Genomic DNA, 24,933 nt, shown 5'->3' on the forward strand with positions numbered 1-24,933 from the left:
GAGGGGCCGGACCCTGGAGTATTATAACTGGGGCAGGCCCAGACCTTGTGCTGTGTCAGGGTTGGGTGCAGCCTCACTGCTGAGTTCAAGTCCCCTGGGAGGAGCTGCACAATGATCTCCCACCTCTGTGCAACCAGTGGCCTGTGCTCCCCATTGCCATGCTGGGGCCTCCACGTTTATTTGACCGATATAATTTGCAAAATTTTAAAATATTGTTTGCAGAATTTTTACTCTTTTGGTGCAGAACGCCCTCAGGAGTAATTTGCTCAGGTTGGAAGAGATAAATGAACATCCATTGTCTCTGGGGACGGAGCCACTGGGGGGAGGGATTCCCCGGCTCGGCGGCTTCTACTGCGAAGCGGGGTCGAAGAGGCAGCCGGGGCTCCTGCCGGGGGTGGGTCTCGGCGGCGGGGAACACCCAAAGAGAGAATATTTTCCAACTCCCCTAGCCGAAGAGCGCGCGGCCGGAGCGCCACCCTCTCTTCATTGGCTGCTGGCTTAATGACGTGCCGCTCGCACCACTAGGAGCGCTACGATTGTGCGCCGTGGTTTGTTTAGCGGTTTCCATAGTAACTAACCAGGCCCCGCCCCTTTAAATAGCTCCTCCCCGGGGAAGGGGTGGTGCCGCTGCTGTTGCCGGAAGTGAAGATGGCGGCGGCCTCTTCGGAGCTGCTCACGGGCTGGTGCCTTTTCGGCCTCTCGCTGCTGGTAGGAGGAGGCGGCGCGGCTCCACTGGAGCGTCTTCCCTTTCCCGGGTTGGCCGCTCTAGGCTCTGTGAGGCCGCAGGCCCTTGCCTCCCGTACAGCCTTTGGCGGGAACGGGTTACCCCACGGTGCCCCCTCCTCGGGTGCTTGGTAACCGGGATAACGAGCGTTCTCACCCCTGCCCACTCATGGACCCTCGCAGCATGTGCTTCTCAACCACGCCCCTAGTGTCCGGGCTAACGGGCTCCCGCAGGCCCTTCCCTCCTTGCTGTCTCTGGGGTTAACTAACTGGCCCTCACACTTCCTCCCCCCACTAAGGGGGTAACAGCTCCCCCCCCATCCCCTTCTCCTTGGGGCCTGGGGCTACTGACCACGCTCCTGCATGCCTCCCCTTGGGGGTCTCTGGTTCCTCTAGGGGTAGCCAGCGGAGACAGGCTGTGCAGGGGTCCTGTGGCAAAACAGTATGTGGTCATGTTTTGAGCCTGGGGGAGGGATAGCTCAGTGGTTTGAGCATTGACCTGCTAAACCCAGGGTTGTGAGTTCAATCCTTGAGGGGGCCATTTAGGGAACTGGGGTAAAAATCTGTCTGGGGATTGGTCCTGCTTTGAGCAGGGGGTTGGACTAGATGACCTCCTGAGGTCCCTTTCAATCCTGATATTCTATGATTCTATGTAATTACATATTGTACCCTAAAGCACTGAACTGAGGTTTCACAGTAGCTCTAATTCTGACACGTCCTAACTTTCAAATGCCTGACTTTGCAGTCTTATTACTGGTCGTCATGTGTGTAATTTCATAACTTAAAAAAAAAAAAAGAGAGAGAAACTGAAACCATAGTGGCCATCAGTTTGGGTCATCAGCAGGTTTTGGGTTCTTGGATCCCCAGCCCAGGCCTTTGCCTCTTGAACTAATGGAGCGAAAGGTAGCAGCAATAGTAGGCTATCCTCCTTTGGGGGGGAGAGAACAAACTACCCATGGCTCAGGCTAGCATTTGACTGGCCTGGCCAGTATTTTTATGGATTTGCCAGTTGCCAGAAAAATAATTTAATCTGCAAGGATTTTTTTGTGTGGGACTAAAGATTAGCATTATTATCACAATACATTGGGATAGCTAATGTTAAAGGTTTTTCTGTCCAGCTAAAGATGATGCAGTGTTCCCATTTATGCAGTTTAACTGATAATAGATAAAAACTATTGAAAATCCAGCTGCTGTCTGCCCTACAACATGCAAGTGCACTGGGGGGGGGGGGGGGAGAAGAAGAGGGGTGTTTGAGCCATGCAAGAGTGAGATGTGTGATGTTATCAATTTTATTTGTATGTGTTTTCTCTCTAAACACTATAAGCGGCTGTTGAAGGGGGTTGTTGAGTTACTTTATGCTTGGGATTGCATCGGGCTTGTCTTGTGGGGGTATCTGTGCCATATTTTTTGCATTTCAAAGGTGGTAATCCTACCCCTAGCAGATGTTAGTCATGTTTAATGCACAGCAAGAAGATGTTCTGATATTATTGTGATGAGAGCAGTTTAAGTATCTATATAGAATAGAAATGCAGTTTAACTTGAATGCCATTTCTGATATTCTTGTGCTGAGCTGCGTTATGGTATCTATCTTTTCTTTTGTATTTCAGGCTATTCTGGCTTTTTGTTGGGTTTATGTGCGCAAGTACCAGAGTCGACGAGAAAGTGAAGTAATTTCTACCATAACAGCTATTTTTGCATTGGCAATTGCACTTATCACATCAGCACTTCTGCCAGTGGACATTTTTCTAGTTTCATATATGAAAAATCAAAATGGCACATTTAAGGTATGAACTACTTAGATACTGGCATTCAGTAAAATATGTTGCCAAAATTGCTTTACCATATGTCTTCCCTCTCCCTTTTCATTATCTCTTCATTCTGAGTTATCAAACTGTCATATTTTAATGCCTTATTACATGGTTGGAATTTTTGTCTTGGAAGAAGAATACTAACATTGCAAACTAATGTCATTTACTTCTAAAATATATTTCATCCTCATAACTTTGTAATGTAAATCTACTGTTCTCATTAAAATATTAATATTACCAACTTTTATAACATACACAAGAATAATCTTGTCTAGGTGCTGGAGGGTTTATTCATTTAACACTGCATAAATAGAAATGAGGAGAAACTCCTAAATATTTTCTGTAGATCACACTATAAAATAATTATTTATATTTTTGTATAATATTATAAATATACCCAAAGAACAGAACAAGATGTATCTGTCCAAATGAGCTCTCAGTACAAGGCCTTAAAATACTTAAAAATTAGATTGACTTAGCTGCCTCGCTCAGGGCTGTGAAGAACACTGTTCCCTGAGCATCGTAGTTAGTTTGAACTAACCCTTGGTATAGATGTGGTTAGGTTGATGGAAGAATTCTTCTCTTGACTTAGCTATGGCCTCTCTGAGAGATGAATTAACTACATGAACAGAAACATCTTCCTTATGGCACTACAGCTGCACAAATTGAGCAATTCAACATGTTTTAGTGGTTATCAACCAGTTGTTAGGAAAATAACCAGATAATACAAATAACTGATTTTAACCATGTTTTTTATCTAAATCATGATTTCCTGCTTGCTGATTTAGTGATTTAAATCACCAGTTTTAATTGTCTTAAATAATTTCCCTCTGCTACAAAGATTGCTTTTGTACACTGCCTTACCATATTTGTCTACCATTTATTTTTAATCTCAAAGAACACATGCTCTTGCGTACATTCATATGGGCGTTATGGGTAATCACTTCAAAGGTTAGGTCAGATGCTTTACACATTTACAGGGTAGACAACTTGCATCCATGCTACTGGTTCTTTGGTGAATCAGATAACTTACCGCACAAAGAATGTATAATTAATGTTGAGATTTTAAACTGACATGAACACTTTCAGTTAGATTTCTCCCAATGGGAAAAATCTTCCACCTTTGTGCATATGGATTCTAATTAAGAACAGACAAAACAGTTTTCATCTGCTTTGCTTCTTCCTTCAGACGTGTTCTTGTAGTCCTTACCTTGACAAGGAAAAACACTTCCTTAGATTTTCCTTGCATCTGTACCATCATCCTATTTCTAACAAACAATTCATCTTCAAAACTCTAGAACAAAACGTGTAAAAATGTGGCCTTAATACAGTTATAGTATCTGAAATTATGGTTTGATTATATGAAAATCAGATTTTCATATAAAATAATTGAAGTAATTGTGGCATAAACCAGTGGAAGGTGTTTCTGACCCTTTTTGTCGCTCTTCAAGATCTGAAAAAACTGGCTTTTTCTCTGGAATTAGCAGCTCATAAGTTGTCCCATGTCATGTCCTCAGTTTACCATAATTTTTGGTTTAGAAAAATACCAACTATCATATGTACTCATTCATAAGCCGAATGTTTTTGGTAAAAAAGTGACGCATCAAAGAGCAGGGGTCGGCTTATAAACGGGTCTACACCAAAATTTGATGATTTTAAACTCTATGGAAGCATTGACTTGAATATCTAATACATTGTCATTTTGTTTACCTGGAGCCCAGGCCTGCTAGCGGCTCTATCCCAATGGGCCAGGATCCAAAGTTTGCCAACCCTGAAATATAGGGTCGGCCTATGAAAGGGTCATACAGTTTTTGCTATTTTTACCTATCCATCTGGGGGGGGGGGTTGTTGACTTATAAACCAATGGGCTAATGAACAAGTATATATGATAGTTTTTCTATGTCCAACACCCTTGTCTTCATAATACTCCTTTGCAGTTTTGGTAGTTTGAGGAAATAGGTATTGTGGATATGGATTTAGTTCAATATCCCTTAATCCCAAACCATCTGCATTCCAAAAATAAAAAGCATTTTTTGTTTATAAATGCATATCTGACAATCAAACTAAATGTATTACCCCCACCCCAAACACTTTAACTATACCAAAACTAGATTTGCACCGTCCCCTAAAAGAAAAGCCTTTGTAACCTGAACCTGCTTTGGTTGAAGTTACTTCCTTTTTTGCTATAGAAGCCAATGGGGAGTGGAAATGGTTCCTTAGTGAATAAATGAACCTTTCACTGTGTCTTGAAAGTTAAGAACATAAGAACGGCTGTACCGGGTCAGACCAAAGGTCCATCTAGCCCAGTATCTTGTCTACCAACAGTGTCCAATGCCAGGTGCCCCAGGGGGAGTGGACCTAACAGGCAATGATCAAGTGATCTCTCTCCTGCCATCCATCTCCATCCTCTGACAAACAGAGGCTAGGGACACCATTCCTTACCCATCCTGGCTAGTAGCCATTAATGGACTTAACCACCATGAATTTATCCAGTTCTCTTTTAAACGGTGTTATATTCCTAGCCTTCACAACCTCCTCAGGTAAGGAGTTTCACAAGTTGACTGTGTGCTGCGTGAAGAAGAACTTCCTTGTATTTGTTTTAAACCTGCTGCCTATTAATTTCATTTGGTGACCCCTAGTTCTTGTATTATGGGAACAAGTAAATAAATTTTCCTTATCCACTTTTTCCACATCACTCATGATTTTATATACCTCTATCATATCCGCCCTTAGTCTCCTCTTTTCCAAGCTGAAGAGTCCTAGCCTCTTTAATCTCTCCTCATATGGGACCTGTTCCAACCCCCTAATCATTTCAGTTGCCCTTTTCTGAACCTTTTCTAGTGCCAGTATATCTTTTTTGAGATGAGGAGACCACATCTGTACGCAGTATTCGAGATGTGGGCGTACCATCGATTTATATAAGGGCAATAATATATTCTCAGTCTTATTCTCTATCCCCTTTTTAATGATCCCTAACATCCTGTTTGCTTTTTTGACCGTCTCTGCACACTGCATGGTCATCTTCAGAGAACTATCCCCGATGATTCCAAGATCTTTTTCCTGACTTGTTGTAGCTAAATTAGCCCCCATCGTATTGTATGTATAGTTGGGGTTATTTTTCCAATGTGCATTACTTTACATTTATCTACATTAAATTTCATTTGCCATTTTGTTTCCCAATCACTTAGTTTTGTGAGATCTTTTTGAAGTTCGTCACAGTCTGCTTTGGTCTTAACTATCTTGAGCAGTTTAGTATCATCTGCAAACTTTGCCACCTCACTGTTTACCCCTTTCTTCAGATCATTTATAAATAAGTTGAATAGGATTGGTCGGAGGACTGACCCTTGTGGAACACCACTAGTTAACAGATTCTGGCATTGATAGACAATGGGATAAGTAGATGGGTGAGGGGGAATGTTAAATGACTGACAATTTCTTAAAATCCAAGTACGACCTTTAGGTTTTTTTAAAAAAAAAAAAAGCTTAGTTCACCAAAAGATTCTTTGTAAGCAGAAGAGGGTCTGGTAAATTATATTTCTTTATTATAGGACAATGGAATTTTAAAGGAAATGGAAATAATAGACACAATTTTTAATTACTAATAACTTGCATTGTACTGTACATGTAATCTTCTCTATAGAAATATACCTTTGTTCCTGTACATAACTTGCATTTTAAAAATAATTAAATTGACAAAGCAAACTTTCTGTTGTTGTCTCCTGCTGTTATTGGTACATCTCACGTTGCTGCTATCCTTCCTGTTGCTCTCATTTAGCAGAGAACTCAATCTCCATATGTAGCAGCTATCTGGTAGAACGTAGATGCCAAACAGGAATATCTTTCTAACAGTGGCATATGATTCTGTTGCTGTCATCTTAATTCCTGGTTACCTCTCCTTCAGGATTTTTGAATACCATTGACTGATGGCTAAAATTGCAGTTTTTTGTGGCTAATCAGCACCAGGCTGATTTGGTGCTTGCTATTGTGACCTGATTTCATATTTTCTTTGGACATACGTTTACATTACTTTTGACAAGACCTTTTTCATATCCTCTTTTAAGACTTTCATGAGAGCAGAGAAGTCTTCACTGTAACCATATGTTTAAGTTAACTCTTCATTTCCCATAAGAGCACATAATTAAAAGGAGTGCATTCATTTTTGATACTTGTTTAAAAAAAGCAAACTATGCATGAGAACTTTTCTATCACAATTAAGTACTTTTTTATTCTCTTTATATAAATCAGTCCCCAAATCCTATCTCTGCCATGATGCTTAGAAATTCCTACTCTAGCATTGGTTGGGCATGTTAGGATTTTTTCCATCCTAAACTCTCCATTTTATTGCCTCCATGAGAAGCACTTAACTCAGGAATGTGCTCTCCTTATTTGATCTGCCAGAACCCATATCTGTTAAGCTTTGCGGCATGTGTGAAAGGTTCTTATTCTCTGACATCTGGGGAGGAGAATGGGTAAGAGTATAAAGGGTCATTGGCTGGCATTGGGTAATTGGATCCTGCCCCAAACTTGATTATAATTGTGAGATAATGAACTTAATGTGAAGTTTGTTTTGACTTACTGCGAACTTTAAGATTTATAAGAAGAAACCTCTATCCCACATTGTGTACTATTTGACAAATAGGTGTCAGGAAGATCCTTGCTTAGAGACTAATACACAGACTGTCTTAATCCCTTTTTTATAACTACTAACCTATAACACGAGTAAGGTCTCTGTAAATGATAAAACCTTACTGAGGAAAACTGAAAATTAATAAACAAGCCTGAAACTCAAATTTTGGAACATTGACTGTGCAGGGGTTGATGAAATTTGAGGATCTTTATTCCCAGAAGTGTGGGTTTTAGACATCTTAGGTCTATCTTCTTGTTATAATTCTTAGGGCTTGCCAAAATATACAAATTGTACTATTTGACTATACTAGTACAGTTAAAGCAGTATAATCCCTAGTATAGGAGCTTCCAGGCAGTAGCCCAGCTAGGAGTGGGGAGCCTGGAGCAGCAGTATTTCAGCTGCCCAGATTTCTTGTCCATTTCATGGCTCCAGCATGTAGCTGTGAAATTGACAAGGCAGCCAGCAGCCAAGATAAGTTAGGCCAATGTCAATACAGACACCTCCTCGCCCTAACTCAGTGGTTCCCAAACTTCATCAGCCCGTGAACCCTTTTCACTAAATTATGAAATCTCGTCAACCCTCTCCTAAAAATGAATATTTCCAGGGATTTAAGTTTAAATTTCCTCCGTGTGATGGATGCGCTTGCTTTGCTCTGCATAGCTCTTGGAAGTCCAGAACCACTGGAGAAAGTCTCAGGTCTGGTTCGGCATCAAGTCTCTTTCTATATTTGGTTTTCAGATGTGCATACGAGGAAAATGCTTTCTCGCACAAGTATGTTGTTGAAAATGGTAACAAAACTGCAGCAGCTTTTTCTGCCAGAAGGGGGTACTCGTTTCTTAAACTGAGCCAAAAGTTGATCAATGACAGATGTCTGAAACTCCTTTTCAGTTCGTAATCACAGGAGATTTCAATCAATTTCTCTCTTTCCTCAGTGTTGAATATCTGTGTTGAGAAAGTGGTATCATTAAAAGGGTTGCAAATCCAGTCATCGCTTGACATGGCTGGAAAGTATTCCCTGAAAGTTGTGCAAAGTTCTTTTAGGTGTGCAGTTATATTGGTTTTAGTGCACTGATCCAACTGAAGTTTGTTCTGCCAAGAAGTCATGAAGATTACTGAAACACTGTTTGATTGTTTTCCAAACAACTTTCCCAGAACTGCAACTTCTTTATCATGGATTCAACTCGCTCTTGCACATAGAAAACTGTTATATTGAGACCTTGAAGAGATAAATTTAGGTAATTAATTCTTGGAAAGGGTGGTTGTTAAAAAAAAATTAGGATTTCTGTTCTAAACTCAAACAAGCACACAAGGATTTTGCCCTGAGAGCCATCTAACTTCAGTATGGGTCAACAGACAATTGTGTATACTACCCATTTCTTCACAAAGTACGTGAAATATTCTGGAATTTGTTGGCCATAATTTTATGAAATTCACCACTTTGACTGCATTGTCCAGCACTTCCTTCAGTCCCCCAGGCATGCATTTTGTTGCAGCATCCATTGACAAGCCCTCGCAATGAGTCCAAGAGACTTTTGATACAACCTTTTTTGTTCGAGCTACAAATCTAGTATACTTCCCCGTCATTGAAGTGGCCCCATCAGTGCAAATGCCTAGGCAACGAGACCAATCTATTTCCTTTTCTTGAAAATATGCATTAGTCAGATTGAAGATATCTTCTCCAGTTGTACTTTCTTCCAATGGTAGGCAAAACAACAAGTTGTCTTCAACCAGACCTTCATTCACACTACTTACAAACAGTAGCAAAATAGCTAGATTAGCTACGTCAGTTGCTTCATCCAACTGTATAGCATAATATGGACTATATTTCACTCTGTACAATTGTGGTCTCTACATTATTTGACATGTCATTAATTCTTCGTGACCGTGTATTGTTGGACAAAGGTACCATGTCAATCCTTTCTGCAGCCTTTTCTCCAAGCATGCAATGAACTACTTCTTTTGTACGTGGACCAGTCAAGCTCTCTATATGGGCTTCTGATGCTTTTGCTACTCGGTAGCTCACGCAGTATGACGTTTCAAGTGCGTTTGCATTATCAGTACTTGCTTTGGATATAAAACTGGTAATGTCACGTTTCCTCTCAGCTAATTTTCACTTGACAAAATCAACAGGCTTGTTGATGTGTGCAGGATGCCTAGTTTCTAAATGGCACTGAAGTAGAGAAGGTTTGAGGCTGCTGTTTGCTAGAACATCATCACAAATCATACAGTGGTTGTGGATGTTCTTGATCACCAATGCATGTAAAGCCACATTTTATGTAATCGTCATATTTTCTTTTCTTTGTAAGTGACTTTCCAGGACCATCATAATCATTAGACTTAGATTTTCCACAGTGTGGTCTTGAGGAAATACTAGCTCATTCTTGGGTCTTTACTCTTTCCTTTTTCAGCCACTTATCCATTGAACTTGTGTACAAAACGTCTAATAAAAACAACACAGACTGCTAACAACCAACAAACTAGAAAATGAGAAGATTCACTCAAGTCTCACTGAAGCAAAACAGCACTCCAGAGAGAATGACAATTACTGAGGCACCTTAACACTGCTACACGGGCTACAATGTGCTTCCAGCTGGTTTGGCTTACAAACAGCTTTTCTTTTGCCACCAGGTCTGTCCCTAGGAGGGTGTCCTGCGATGGACAAACTAGCTTGGACCACCTCCCATGTACAGCGTGGCCCCTGCTCACTCTGCCCTCCATAACAACTTCCCCTGTCTGACAAGGACAGGGGTCCGACCTGCCTCATGCATGCCTGGGGTCTCGGCTGCCACCCTGCCCACTACAGGGCTCAGGCTACTGGCCCCATGCCAGGGTCTGGGCTGCTGGCTCCGCAGTCTGTGGGGCTCTTGCTGCTGGACCCTGTTGACCGTCCCAGTCAACTGAGCTCCACTGAGCTCGTGCTGCAGGTCCCACTGACCCCGGGGCTCGGGCTGCCAGCCCCAACTGCCCAGCCCCGCTCTCCCTGGGGCTCGGGCTGCCAGCCCAGTGCCGAGTGCTGGGGTTCGGGCTGCCGGCTCCCCCGCTGACGGGGGCAGGGCTCGGGCTGCCAGCCCAAACTCCCTGGTCCTTCTCTCTCTGGGGCTTGAGCTGTCTGCCCTGCAACCGGGTCCCACCTGCTGCCTCCAATGCCTGGTGTTCTCTGGCCACCATTAGAGAAATTTTTCTGGCGAACCCCCTGTAACGTTCTGCGACCCCCCCCCCCCAGGGGTTTGTGAAACCCAGTTTGGGGACCACTGCCCTAACTACACCGACATTAGTGCCTCTCTTGAAGGTGGAGTTGTTACATCGTGTAGTAGGGCACTTACATCAGTGGGACAAGGCTGTAGTGTGCACACTGACATAACTAGGGTTACGTAAGCTGCCTTACATCGACCTAACTGTGTAGGGTAGACACCCTACTCTACCTACATGGTCAACATACTATGGCTTAAGCAGATTTTGAATCTGTTCTCATACCTAGTTTTTATTTTTAGCATCTTATTTTAAAAGTTTTTAAAATATAAAGGACTTACCGCATATTTTTCTCAACATTCAACAATAATAAACCCCACTGCTTCTTCCATTTGCCTTTAAAATGGAGGTTAAGTAGCCAGTGCAGTTGGTCTGTCTATAGGTTTCGCCTGCAAAATTACTCTACCATATAAATATGACCATAAAAGTATACTATCGTAGATACCTGACAGATATATAATGAAAATGCTCTTTGATATCAAGTTTTCAATTATAAGTATCTTTTTATATTTTTTTCTTTAATTTTGAGTCGAGTTGTTCTGTGCTGTCTGTTATGTGGTATTTAGATGCAAGAATATTATGTAACTCAATGATCAAAACAAATATTAATAACTAGGGGCCTGTATAAATGCCTGCATAATGCCGAATGGTAACTACACAGCCTTTTTACCATGTCTGTGCTTTTTGTATTCAGAATTGTAAGTCTGAGTCTGTTCAAATTGTTCTTCCAGAGCTGTAAGAATTCAATTGATTGAATTCCTGTAAGCCACCAAGAACAAAATGTCATGCTTCCCAGTTCATACACTTGACAATAGCAAAATATTTAGGATTTCAAAAGTGTGTTATGGATTGAAAGTGTTACTTTTGTGAAATAAGTGTTACATATTTCCCCCTTCAATCTTTCTAGGAGTGGGCTGATGCTAATGTCACAAGACAAATTGAGGACACAGTACTATATGGATATTACAGTGAGTATTTTTAAAACTGCTTCTAAAATTAGGATTTTCTACAGTGACTGGCTCATATGTTGATACCTTCTAATTAAAATATTGTATTGTAAGCTAATTTTCAGGGGGTTATAACTAAACTGAAAACTCATGCTGAGATAAACCTTAGTTCTGTCTACAGTCAAAGCTTTTGTAGACCTTTTTTCTTTTTTGTAAATTAAAATTGCAGTTTGCTTATTAAAATGCAATCTTGGGGGCTTCTGCACGTGGGCTTATCCTTCCCATCACCGTCCCAATGACAAAATGCTTAAGACTTGGCTAATGATTGGCGTATGGACCTATAATACACAATATGCACTATTGTTAATACACATTCATAGGATAGACATTAATGAGTTCCTCAGGGATTTTTTTGGGCCCTACTCTTGTCACTTTTTTAGCATGTAGCATGGTATGTCAAGGTTTCTTACAATTAAGGTAATGTGAAGTTTTCCTACTGTACATAACTCAGTGCAATTTTGTTTTTATATTGTAATGCCTATGGTATGCAAGACCATTCACTGCTCAGAAACTGCCTGAGGACTGTATCTATTTCTGTAAATGAGCAAAATAGAGTATAAGGGTGGTGAGCCTAAACAAAATGAAAGCAAGAAAACCGTATTAGATCAACTTCTAAACTTATTTTAAAATGTGGTTTCTGTTGCTTTTGAAATTTAAATTTTTATAGAAAGTGTTGGACCCATCTCTGCAATCTGTCCTTCTTTCTAAATAAAATATTTATTCATTGGAGTAATGTATAATGTTATCTAGCACAAAGTTTTAGTGAAAATAACTATCCTAGCATTGTGTTGAACTCACTATTCAAAACCAAAGAAACAAACACCTGTCAGGGATGGTCTAGATCAGTGGTTCTCAAAGCCGGTCTGCTGCTTGTTCAGGGAAAGCCCCTGGCGGGCCAGACCAGTTTGTTTACCTTCCGCGACAGCAGGTTTGGCCGATCGTGGCTCCCACTGGCCACGGTTTGCCGCTCCAGGCCAATGGGGGCTGCAGGAAGGGCAGCCAGCACATCCCTCGGCCCGCGCCGCTTCCCGCAGCCCCGATTGGCCTGGCGCCGTGAACTGCAGCCAGTGGGAGCCGTGATCAGCCGAACCTGTGGACGCGGCAGGTAAACAAACCGGCCTGGCCTGCAAGGGGCTTTCCCTGAACAAGCAGCAGACCGGCTTTGAGAACCACTGGTCTAGATAATACTTAGTCCTGCCATGAGTGCAGGGGACTGGACTAGAAGGCCTCTCTAGGTCCCTTCCAGTCCTATGATTCTATGATCTGACTCTATGAAATGATCATGTGTTGGGAGGAGAATATGTTCAGTAGTTTAATATGTATTATTAATCCTTAAAATGTATTAAAGACTAAACACATGCAAGAATAGTGAAACTCAGATTTGTTTTCTGTGGTCTGGGCAAAGTGTGTGGTCTTTTTTTTTTATTTTTTATTTTTTTTTTTAAAGACCAATATTAAAAAATCTGATTTTAAGACCAAATTTCTTCTTTTGAGGGAGAGAATACTCTTGAAGATATGTTGCAATGAATAGTGCTAAATTTTCATTGAATTGTAAGTCTTTCTGCTGGGCAATGACACTAGTACAAATATAGCTGGTAAATGTATAATCACACTTTGCATTAAAGTGGAACCTAACGACTCAAAACAACAATATTTAGTATGTATATTGTACTTTTAAAATGTGAAAGTCACTAACATTCACTAATGTTTTGCAACAAGAAGCCTATTTTACAATGAAGATGCCAGAGAAAATTAAAATGCCAATTTTGGGTAGTCTCAATCTACAGTCATAGAAAGCATTCTGATAAGTCAGATAGTACTGCCACAAAAGCGTCAATCAACATTTTTTTAAAAAACCTTCAGTCTCCACTTAGAAAAGGAACTCCTCTCCTCTTGCCATTGTTTATAACTTCTTGTTCCCCTAAAAACAATACTGCTTCTCTAAATGAGAAATATCAGATGGCTTATCTTGAAAAATAAATTTGATGCAGAATACCATATTAGAACTTTGAATACTTTACCAGACTAAATAGGTAGTCTATGCCTTCTGGCTTCTGTATACGATATAACTGAATTCTTATGGCTTTACTTTCATGAAAATAAAATCTTGGGTTTTCCTTGTCAGTTCTATGCAGTGATACTTTATTGATTTGGTAAACTATACAAATATGGCTACTTTGTTTAAAAAAAAAAAAAAAAAAAAACACTTCTGCTTACTTCTTGGATACCTTTTGTGGGAGAGGGGTATGGCTCACCCAGGTAGGTTACATGCTGTTAAGGGTTTTTTCCCCTGTGTTGATTTTTTTGGTCATTACTATCTGTTTCTGGTCCAGTGTCAAGGTTGCTTTGTAGTTTGCCTTCTTGGACATGTCTTTCTACCAGGGTCAGTAATTATATTTTTCTCCACAAAAACAATGATGTGTTTTGATTCCTGAGGGACTAAAGGAATACGAGGAAATATCTTTACTGCATATCCTTGTATTTTGGCCTGTTAATTCTTTGTAACAGGAGTGCCATTGATTTAGTCTGATTGTTTAATATAAAGTTCTTCAACTATCTGGAAACTATTCAGTGCTCTTTAGGGAAAAGCCCTCCAGATGGATCTTGAATTAATACTCTGGGCTAATAAGTCTCAAAACCTGTAGATGGAAAATAAAGTAGGGCGGTCAAGCAATTAAAAAAATTAATCCCAATTAAACAATAATAGAATACCATTTATTTAAATATTTTTGGATATTTTCTACATTTTCAAATATATTGATTTCAAATACAACACAATATGAAGTGTACAGTGCTCATATTATATTTTGATTGCAAATACTTTTAATGTAAAAAACTAGATAGTATTTTCCAATTCACCTAATACAAGTACTGTAGTACAATCTCTATCATGAAAGTTGAACTTGCAAATCTACAATTATGTACCAAAAAAACCCAGTGTTCAAAAATAAAACACTAAAATTTTAGAGCCTGCAAGTCCACTCAGTCCTATTTCTTGTCCAGCCAATCGCTCAGATGAACAAATTTGTTTACCTTTGCAGGAGATAATGCTGCCTGGTTCTTGTTTACAATGTCACCTGAAAGTGAGAACAGGCATTCACGTGGCACTGTTATAGCTGGTGTCGCAAGATACTTACGTGCCAGATCTGCTAAAGATTCATGTCCCTTCAAGCTTCAACCACCATTCCAGGGGACATGCATCCATGATGATGACTGGTTCTGCTCGATAACAATCCAAAGCAGTGTGGGCAGATGCATGTTCATTTTCATTATTTGAATCAAATGCCACCAGCAAAAGGTTGGTGGGGTGGTGTGTTTTTTTTTTTTTTTTTTTTTTTTTTTTTGGGGTGGTTTGGGGTCTGTAGTTTCCGCATTGGAGTGTTGCTCTTTTAAGACTTCTGAAAGCATGCTCCACACCTCTTCCCTTTCAGATTTTGGAAGCCACTTCAGATTCTTAAACTTTGGGTAGAGTGCTATTGGCACCTTCTTTGTGTTTTGTCAAATCTGCAGTGAAAGTGTTCTTAAAATGCACAAGATGTGTTGAGTCATCATCTGAGACTGCTATAACATGAAATGTATGGCAGAATGCAGGTAAAACAGAGCAGGGGACATACAATTCTCCCCCAAGGAGTTCAGTCACAAATTTAATTAACACTTTTTTTTTAATGAGTCATCAGCATGGAATGAAGCATGAAGGGGCATATGAATCTTTAGTACATCTGGCACGTAAATACCTTGAAATGCTGACTACAAAAGTGCCATGCAAATGCCTGTTCACACTTTCTGGTGGCATTGTAAATAAGAGGGCAGCATTATCTCCTGTAAATGTAAGCAAGCTTGTTTGTCTTAGCACTTGGCTGAGCAAGAAGTAGGACTGAGTGGACTTGTAGGCTCTAAAGTTTTTTACTTTTTTTTTAGTGCAGCTATGTAACAAAAAAATCTACATTTGTAAGTTGTGCTTTCAGAACAAAGATTGCACTACAGTACTCGTATGAGGTGAATTGAAAAATACTATTTCTTTATCATTTTTACAGTGCAAATATTTGTAATAAAAATATACACTTGGGTTTCAGTTACAACACAGAATACAATATATATGAAAATGTAGAAAACAATCCAAAATATTTAATAAATTTAAATTGGTGTTCTGTTTAGCAGTGCGATTAACTCAAATTAATCATCATTAATGTGAATTAAGTGTGATTAATTGACAGCTGTAATATAAAGACACAAACTTGACACCACTCAGATACAGACCTACCTGCTATCAAATCTTCCTCCAATTCTAGGTCTACCTTGGAGTGCCTGTTTGAAATTTCTAGTACTAAATTTTGGTGGTGGTGCTGCTGCTTAGGAGGATGATAGGTGCAGATTAATACGTCAAGGTCACTGATTGCATGCCTGTGTGTGTGTGTGTGTGTGTGTGTACTTAATCTCCAGTTTAAAACTAACCATCTTCTCTCTTCAGATCTGAATTTCTAGTAGACTAATACTTTGAAAGGTGATCTGTCTGAGTGTAAATATTTTGGATAAATATTCAGATCAGTGACCTTTCTTCCTTTTAAGGTGTTCTGAAAAACTGAATCCAAAATTCACCAGATAACCATGGTAAGAGAGGCCACTTAAGACTATTAATTTAACGTGTGTTACAAAACTTCAGCCCTTTTTTTTTTTTTAAACTGTAGGCAAAACTGTGTGGCTTAGATGAAAGTTGTCACTGCTTTTTTTTTTTTTGATATTACCATTAGATTCTGGAGAACAACTATTCTGTTCTGTGCAAAATTTTAGCATTTTGGTTTTATTCCACGTGGGGATGAAACAGACCTTTTGAAACTCTTCACACACAAAAAATTACTTACAGAATAGCCAATAGCCCAGTGCTCTCTGTGACCTCCAAAGAGAGCTGCACGCACCCCAGTGAGTGCACATGACGATCCACTGCTGGGTGCGGCAGGAGGAGCGCTGCTGGAGGAGGGAGGGAAATGAGTGAGCGGGGAAGCTGCCGCTTTTCTCTCTCTTCTCCCCTTCCCCCCCCCCCCCAAATCTCCGGGTCACCCAGAATGCAGGGGCTGAAGGGCCCTGGGCTAAGGGGGTCCCGGGGTCCTGGCCTGCAGCTCTAAAGCCCCTTTCGGAATGAGGCCCTGAGTCCTCCGGCCCGTGGAGGAGCAGGGGCAGCCGCACAGCCAGTGGCCGGAGAGAAGCAGCACTTTGAAGGGGAAAGCGCCGCTTTTCTCTGGCCACTGGCTGTGCGGCTGTCCCAGCTCCTCCGGACCGTGCTCGCAGGGCCGCATTCCAAACGCGGCTTTAGAGCTGCAGGTCAGGGCCCTTCAGCCCCTAAAGCCCCTGCCTTCTGGGTGGCCCTGCTTGAGGGGACAGCTCCCAGAATTGTGGCCATGGGGGCGGTGCCATGCTGCGCAGAGCCACCTGCACCCGCCGCCCCACACCAAACAGGAGCTGCCCCAGGTAAGTGCTCTGCACCTCCTGCCTGCCTAGCCCTGAGCATCATCCCACACCCCTTCCCTGAGCGCCCTCCTGCACCCTAACTCCCTCCCAAACCCTGCATCCTAACCCTAAGCCCCCTCCCGCACCCTAACCTTAATCCAGACCTTCAAATTGCTGTATCACAAAGTGTTAAACCAAGATTTTCAGAAATAATAAAAGCATATTCAATCACATTGCTCTCTACAAAATATTAATTTTTGAGAGCAAAAGTGTTTTGTACCATTAATAAATATACAATAAATATTGTTTTTCATCTTTATCTCATCCTTTTTTAATTTCTATTTTGTTTTTTATAATGTACATAATATATTAGTATAGTAGTACATGTATATAATTTATACATATATTGGGGTGCGTGCTCAAATTTTTGACTGATAAGGGTGCAAGATCAAAAGTTTGGAGACCACTGCTCTATCTGATTCAAAGCAGGGACTTGAACGTGGGTCTCCCACATCCCAGATGAGTTCCCTAACCACTGCAATATTTGCTATGTGATTTTTTTTTTTTTTTTTTTTTTTTTTTTTAAACTAGTAATTCCATCCTGGACCTGAGAAGTCTTCACAAAATTTGGCATCACAAAGTTAACCAATTGGCATTTTCCAATGAAAAAACACTTAGTTGAAAATTTCCCAATGAGTTCTAGAACGCGCACAGTTGAAATCCAAGGCACTAGGGCTGAGCAAAAGTTCATTAGGCTGGTAGCTTTGGCTATCCATGCAGGATGGTTTGTCCAGAGCAGCAGTTCTCAAACTTTAGCAACCTGAGGACCCCCATTTTGATTTAAACATTTTTTTCCCTGGGATGCTCAACTCCACTTAGCCCTAAGGCCCTGTCCCATTTCTTTCTGCCCCTGCCCCTCCCCTTCCCCCCCCCTCTTCTCTCCCCCCCCCCCCCCAAAAGCAGCTCCTGCACATTGCTGAGCAGCTGTTCCACAGCATGCAGGAGGCACTGAGGGGGAGGAGTTGATCATTAGGACTGGAGGCCCTGAATATGACCTTGCTAGATTAAAGTAGTATTACTTCTTGTACACTAGCTGTGCCTTAGTCCCCCTACCAATTTTTGTGATCTTCATTAAGTTTTCCTTAACTTCTCTGGACAAATACATGTTGAGGGAGATCTTAGTAATTTGCTAAACAGGGGAAATGGTTTAATTAACTGTGTACAGCTGCTGGATGCTCTAAATAAGTGATTTTCAAACTTACTTAATTGGGCCCCCCTTCCTGGTGTCTATAGTTGTTTACCCCCCCCCCCCCAGTACATATACCGCCACCCAGCTCTGAAGGTAGAGCAGAGCTGCTGGCTGGGCACCCAGCTCTGAAGGCAGCACCAAGCCAGTAGCAGCACAGAAGTAAGTGTGGCAATGTGAAAAGTGATATGTCATTACTTTTAACAGCAGACTTAGTGCTCCATTGCCACCCTTATGTCTGTGCTGCTGCCACCCCGGGGCTGACAGCTGGAGCCCAGGCTGCCTCCTGGTGAGGGAGTGGAGTGGGGGGAGAGGAAGGAGAGCTTGAGCCCAGGTGGTGGTGCTCCAGCTGTCCTTTTATCCCTGCCTCCTGGATGTGCATGGCCCTTCTACATGAACCCCAGCCACCCAGGGGGCTGACAACCAGAGTCCCCATCTCTCCCTCCCTCCCCCCGCCCCTGCAGATTTAGAAAAGCAAAAATTCCTGTTGACCGCACATGAATGCCAAAACCTTCAGCGCTACTGGACTGCAATAATGGCATATAAAACCCTAGTTTGTCAATTTAACGGAATACCTACCACATAGAATTACAGATATTTAATTTTAATAGTGTTGAGATTTCAAACTGCGTAACACTTTCATTTATTAGTAATTTTGAAGAACTAATTCTTTATACTCCTCAAAGAATAAGTTTGAGAAGCACTATTGAAAATGGAGGCTTAGAGCTACCTTTTCAAACATTGCTACATGATCGCATTAGCCTATAGGTATCATCTGCTTTGAAGTGTAATGAAGTTGATACTACCTCAATTTAATGTACACATTTTTAATGCCATAGCACAGTTTTACCTCCAGATGGTGGTAGAGATTTACATATTGCATGAGCTGTATTATTTTTCTTTTGCTATTTTGCATTTAGTCAGATTGCTAAGGAAATGATGCACATTTCTGTAACTTTTGCCTATACTGAATTCAACAGTAATACATCATTTCTAGCAAAATATATGCACATAGTCTAAAAACATAGATAGTCAAATCACATTTGACCATTTTCCTGAAGTGCTCTGAGTACAAGATGTAATAGCCTTCATAAGACTCGTAACATTCTTTAGCAAATTTCCATGAAATATGATTTAATAAATGAGTTTATGCATCTTGTAAAATAGCAGGTAATTGAGGTCTAGGCTCCAAAATGAAAAACCTGAAGTTTCTTCCAAACTAGGGTACCCTTTGTCATAACATGCAATGCTCGTAAAGTTTGGTACACAGTGCAATGACAGCAAAGTTTTATGTTAATACTGCAGTCAAATGCTAGTGATGCTGCTGATGCATAGCCTCATCATTCTTATTTGTGAGGTGATTCATGGTATGAGGGCCTGATTGTGAGACTTTGAAAGAAATTGTGAGGAAAGACCCAAGTGAAATTAATGGAATTCCTCACTTTAATATCTCATGTTTTTTAACTTAATGTTTTAGACTCATAGACTTTAAGGTCAGAAGGGACCATTATGATCATCTGGTCTGACCACCTGATCTTCATGGACTCTTTATATCCTGTTGAGGAAGGAAAACCAAGCAATCCTTAATGTTTCCTGTGCCTACTATAATACAAATTTAACATGGATGAATAGTGATTGGGAAAAGCTTGCAACAAGAATTTTTAAAATTCGGGGGGGGCGGAGAAACACTTTCCTTGAGTTGTATACAACAGCAGTCCCATCAAATAATCAAAATGGAAATATACTTTCTAGTTCTCCTGCCATGATGTTATACATCGTAGTATGCCTATATCTTGGGGAAGAGCATTTTATAGTTGCAAGACCATCTCCATGAAGATCTTACTTTATATAATCAAGATTATATAGTAATCTAGTAAACACTTTTGCCCCCAAGTGGGAATAATGGAGAGTAACTCCATATTTGTCCAATAGTTAAAGTTTTAACAGAAATACGTGGTAAGAAGCAGTGGAGTGTGGTTCATGTGACTGAAGGCCCTTGAGGCTGTGACTTTGTGTTTTGCTTTACCTCTAAATTACAAGAGGGTTTTCAAAGGAAGGCCCCGGTGTAACCTATTGGGGTACAAGTTAGGCTGAGTAGCTGTCACCCTGCCCTCTAACCTGGGGTGCCTTTTACTGTGCCTTGTTACTGTAGCCTCCAATCTGGACTGCTCATAAACAGCATCCAGCATGTTAATCATTTCCAGCTATGTCTGTGTGTGCTTCAGATAGTCAGTCAGCCACACCTTGGCTCTTACTAGCCTTGGTTATGCTGCAGGGTGACCCCAGCACACTCAGTCCCAGATCTTCCCCCCCCAGAAATGTATGTTGTGTACTGCCCAGCCCTCTCCTGGACAGTGCAAATATATTAAGTTCCTTATTCCTTTAAGGGAATATGCCATCTTATTATTTTAAACAATTATTCAGACACTTAATAGATTAGATAAAACAAAACAAAGTTTATTATGAATTACAAAGATTTTTAAGTACATACAAGTAATGAGGCATAAGTCAGAAATATTTATTGGTGCCTAATTTAACAATCAGATTCAAATCAAAATTTTCATATCCCATGCTTTCAGCAGTCTTACTGACCAAAGTCTTTAGGTCAAAACCCCTCCCCCAGAATCCAACAGCTGCTTCCCTTGTTTCTTCAGGCGCAGTGAATGCAATTGCCAGGGTGTGTCTGTCTTGTGGTGTCTGCCCCCCCTTTTTTTTTTATAGTCCTACTTCTCCCCCCCCCCGCCCCCCTGCCCGGAGAAGCGTTTCCAGATGGGAGAAAGTGACAAGGCAGTCTGTGTGGAAGAAAACTCCATGCTGTTGTTTTGTGAAGATGTAGATCAGGGGTCGGCAATCTTTCAGAAGTGGTGTGCTGAGTCTTCATTCACTCTAATTTAAGGTTTCACGTGCCAGTAATACATTTTAACGTTTTCAGTAGGTCTCTTTCTATAAGTCTATAATATATAACTAAACTGTTGTATATAAAGTAAATAAGGTTTTAAAAATATTTAAGAAGCTTCATTTAAAATTAAATTAAAATGCAGAGCCCCCCAGACTGGTGGCCAGGACCCAGACAGTGTGAGTGCCACTGAAAATCTGTTCGTGTGCTGCCTTCAGCACACTTGCCATAGGTTGCCTACCCCTGTTGTAGATTTTTGCCCCTGCTCCCTTTCCTGCCAAAGAATGGTCACTTAGCTGGTAATGGTGCATCAGTTGTGTTTATACCTGGCTGAGGTGTCAGCTTGTTCTTTGTCTCTGAGGAACTGGTTTGGCCACTCCCTAGACTTATCTGGAAAACCTACTTTGTTGTGATCTCAGCTTATGTTTTATAACTTCACATATAATGCTGCTATGTACATTTTGCCAGGATAATAGTGATCCGCAAATTGAGTTTTTAAATCTCTGACATGGCAGACTATGTACAAATATTTCAATAGCAAGTACGGTGTGAACACAAGGATATATGCTATCATACCCTGCTAAAACGTATGCCAATACCACAGTCTAGAGGTTACAAGAGCATAGATCTGTGCCAAAATTTATAACCTGAAGAGGTTGTAGTCTTCAAATGCTCAGCAGATGAGAAACCACTTGACAGCTACTAAAGGTTGGGATACTATATTTAGCTCATGACCAAAACTTAGAGCTACACAGTGAGTCCTATCTGTCCCATTTGGGTCATACATCATCCATTGGTAAGCCTGCCAGCAAGCAATTGAGGGCTAGCTCTTTTCTCATCTCATAACCCTGCAAACCTTTGATCCCATCAATACTTTCATGCTTAGCTGTTTAAAACTCAGATTTCTTGCAGTCACTTAGCTAGACTGGCCAGACAGTGCTACGGAAATGGAGTTGCTGTGAACTGAAGACACAATAATACAGATCTGAGGTAAAATTTTCAGAACTAACCATGTCTAAGTCCATCTTGAAAATAGAACTTAAAGCATTCTCAGATGGTACCCCTGGGTGTTAGTGTGCTAGTCATGCTGCCTTATCAAACCTCATAATGGCTTCTTGTAAATATCCAATACATATGATGAAATCAGTGCTGGCAGAATGCTTAGTTACCTGTATTCAGGTGTGATAGTTTTAAAATGTTCACTGGACATCATTAAGTCAACTAATTAATGTAGGTTCTAAAATAGCTTGCTTGTTAATAATGTGTCACTTCGGGATTGGAAAGCAAACTGAGACTGCTTATCCTGTTTCGAAAATGTTATACCCTCATGGGTGCTCTGAGTCACTGAAGGTGGTGGAGAGGAGAAGAAAAAAGGTGATACCTATATAGTTCAAGGGTGTTGTTTTGTAGTTGGTTTTCTCATTCTTTATTTCTCGAAGGACAGAAATTGTAACTGAATCTTTTAAGACTGTTGCTAAGTTTGAGGCAAGTATTTGTTGAAAAATTACTTTGGTATTTCTGTCTTGTTGGCTTACACAAATAGTAGAAGACCCTGATTCTCTTGTGCTATATCTAAATAGCTATAACATGTGCACTTAGGAATGAACTGTCACTTTATCTTTGACTTGTGTGACCTGGCTAGTCTAAATGAGTAAGTAGGCAAGGAAAACATCAAGTATGATGTGACAATTTTGAGGCATCTGTCAGTACAATTTATGAATTCTGGTTATGAAACTACTGTATCATGGAAAGCCATTATGAAGTGTATACACAATTGCTTGACCGGTCTTGCAACAAGTACATACCAGACAGAACAATCAGGAGTTAGTAATTTGAATGACTGTGCTTTGATCTGACAATTGATATCACTGGTCTACAATTTTTGAGAAGTCGTCTGCTTCAGAGATAAAATGTGCTAGCTATTATGTATTTTGATGTGCTGAATTCAAATATGACAGTTAAAACAACTGATTGGCTACTGTTACTAAGATATTTAAGTTTTTACATTTTATGTCTATGTATATTGTGTAGATAGTAGTTTTAATCATAAATTGTAAACAGAAGTCTTTTCATGTTTATGGTTGCTTTACATGATATTTCACCTGTCCTGTTTATGTAACACTTCAAAAATCAGCAAAAGGGTTATATAAATAAAATTTATTATGAAACAGAAGGCAAAAAACTATTCTGTACATAGTTTAGTCCTATTCAGTGTCTACTCGGCGCTTCTTGGCTTGTCTCTTGTATTCATTAAATGGAGCATTTCTTGTCACTGTCCAGCAATAGTTTGCAAGCATTGATGGGCTCCATTTGCCCTGATAGCGTTTCTCCATTGTTGCAATGTCCTGGTGAAATCGCTCGCCGTGCTCATCGCTCACTGCTCTGCAGTTCGGTGGAAAAAATGAGTGCAAAAAATGTATCTTTAGTGACATGTTGCAACCAAGGCTTTTGTCTGCCTTGAGGAGGTTTTCCACCAACAACCTGTAGTTGTCTGCCATGTTGTTTCCGAGAAAATTGTTTGCCACTAACTGGAAGGCTTTCCATACCGTCTTTTTCCTTGCCACGCAGTGCATGGCCAAATGCATCATCTCGAAGAAGTTCACGAATCTGAGGACCTTTATCTTAGCTTCACTTAACCTTGGAAATTTTCCACGGAGGTACTTGAAAGCTGCTTGTGTTTTGTCAATGGCCTTGACAAAGTTCTTCATCAGACCCAGCTTGATGTGTAAGGGTGGTAACAAAATCTTCTTTGATTCAACAAGTGGTGGATGCTGAACACTTTTCCTCCCAGGCTCCAATGACTGTCAGAGTGGCCAATCTTGATGTAGTGGGAATCTCTTGCACGACTATCCCATTCACAAACAGCAGTACTTCGTGTATCCAGTCTGCAGATCAAGCAAGAGAGCGATAACCTTCAAATAGCCACAAAGCTGCCACTGATGTTGGTCATAGTTTACGCACCTCAAAAGCGGTTTCATGTTGTCATAGGTTTCCTTCATATGGACTGCATGACCAACTGGAATTGATGGCAAAACATTGCCATTATGCAGTAAAACAGCTTTAGGACTTGTCTTCGATGAATCAATGAACAGTCTCCACTCATCTGGATTGTGAACAATGTTGAGGTCTGCCATCACCATCTATCTTGTTGCAGGCTACAAGATCTTCTTCCATGAAGAAGAATGGGACAAGATCCTTTTGACGGTCACGGAACATGGAAACCCTAACATCACCTGCCAGGAGATTCCATTGCTGTAGTCTGGAGCCCAACAGCTCTGCCTTACTCTTGGGTAGTTCCAAATCCCTGACACGGTCATTCAGTTCACCTTGTGTTATGAGGTGTGGTTCAGAGGAGGATGATGGGAGAAAATGTGGGTGTCAAGGCTGTATCCCCACTTTGAACTTTAGGGTACAAATGTGGGGGGCCTGCATGAAGACTTCTAAGCTTAACTACCAGCTTAGTTCTGGTCTGCTGCCACCATTCTCAAAAACTAATTCCCTTCCCTGGGTAGCCTTGAGAAACCTTTCACCAATTCCCTGGTGAATACAGATCCAAACCCCTTGGATCTAAAAACAAGGAAAAATCAATCAGGTTCTTAAAAGAAGGCTTTTAATTAAAGAAAAAGGTAAAAATCTATGTAAAATCAGTATGGAAATTAACCTTACAGGGTAATCAAACTTAAAGAGCTCAGAGGACTCCCCTCTAGTCTTAGGTTCAAAGTACAGCAAACAAAGATAAACACTCTAGTAAAAGGTACATTTACAAGTTGAGAAAACAAAGGAAAACTAACACGCCTTGCCTGGCTATTTACTTACAAGTTTGAAATAGGAGAGACTTCTTTAGAAAGATGTGAAGAACCTGTATTGATGTCTGGTCCCTCTCAGTCCCAAGAGCGAACCACTTCCCAAACAAAGAGCACAAACAAAAGCCTCCC

The 24,933-nt window shown here is 40.8% G+C and overlaps 1 protein-coding gene across 3 annotated transcripts in view; it reads left to right on the forward strand.

Moving 5' to 3' along the window:
* Positions 1–622: 622 nt before the first annotated feature.
* Positions 623–24,933, forward strand: part of LMBRD1 (LMBR1 domain containing 1) — a 229,338-nt gene continuing 205,027 nt past the window's right edge. For all 3 annotated transcript variants that reach the window (XM_034766228.1, XM_034766230.1, XM_034766229.1), the window contains exons 1-3: positions 623–708; positions 2,331–2,507; positions 11,315–11,375. In XM_034766228.1, coding sequence (XP_034622119.1) covers positions 649–708; positions 2,331–2,507; positions 11,315–11,375 — 298 coding nt within the window. In that variant the 5' untranslated portion in view covers positions 623–648. The remainder of the gene's footprint in view (positions 709–2,330; positions 2,508–11,314; positions 11,376–24,933) is intronic.

The sequence above is a fragment of the Trachemys scripta genome, chromosome 3 (genome assembly GCF_013100865.1).
Source record: "Trachemys scripta elegans isolate TJP31775 chromosome 3, CAS_Tse_1.0, whole genome shotgun sequence".
NCBI classification, from domain to species: domain Eukaryota; kingdom Metazoa; phylum Chordata; order Testudines; family Emydidae; genus Trachemys; species Trachemys scripta.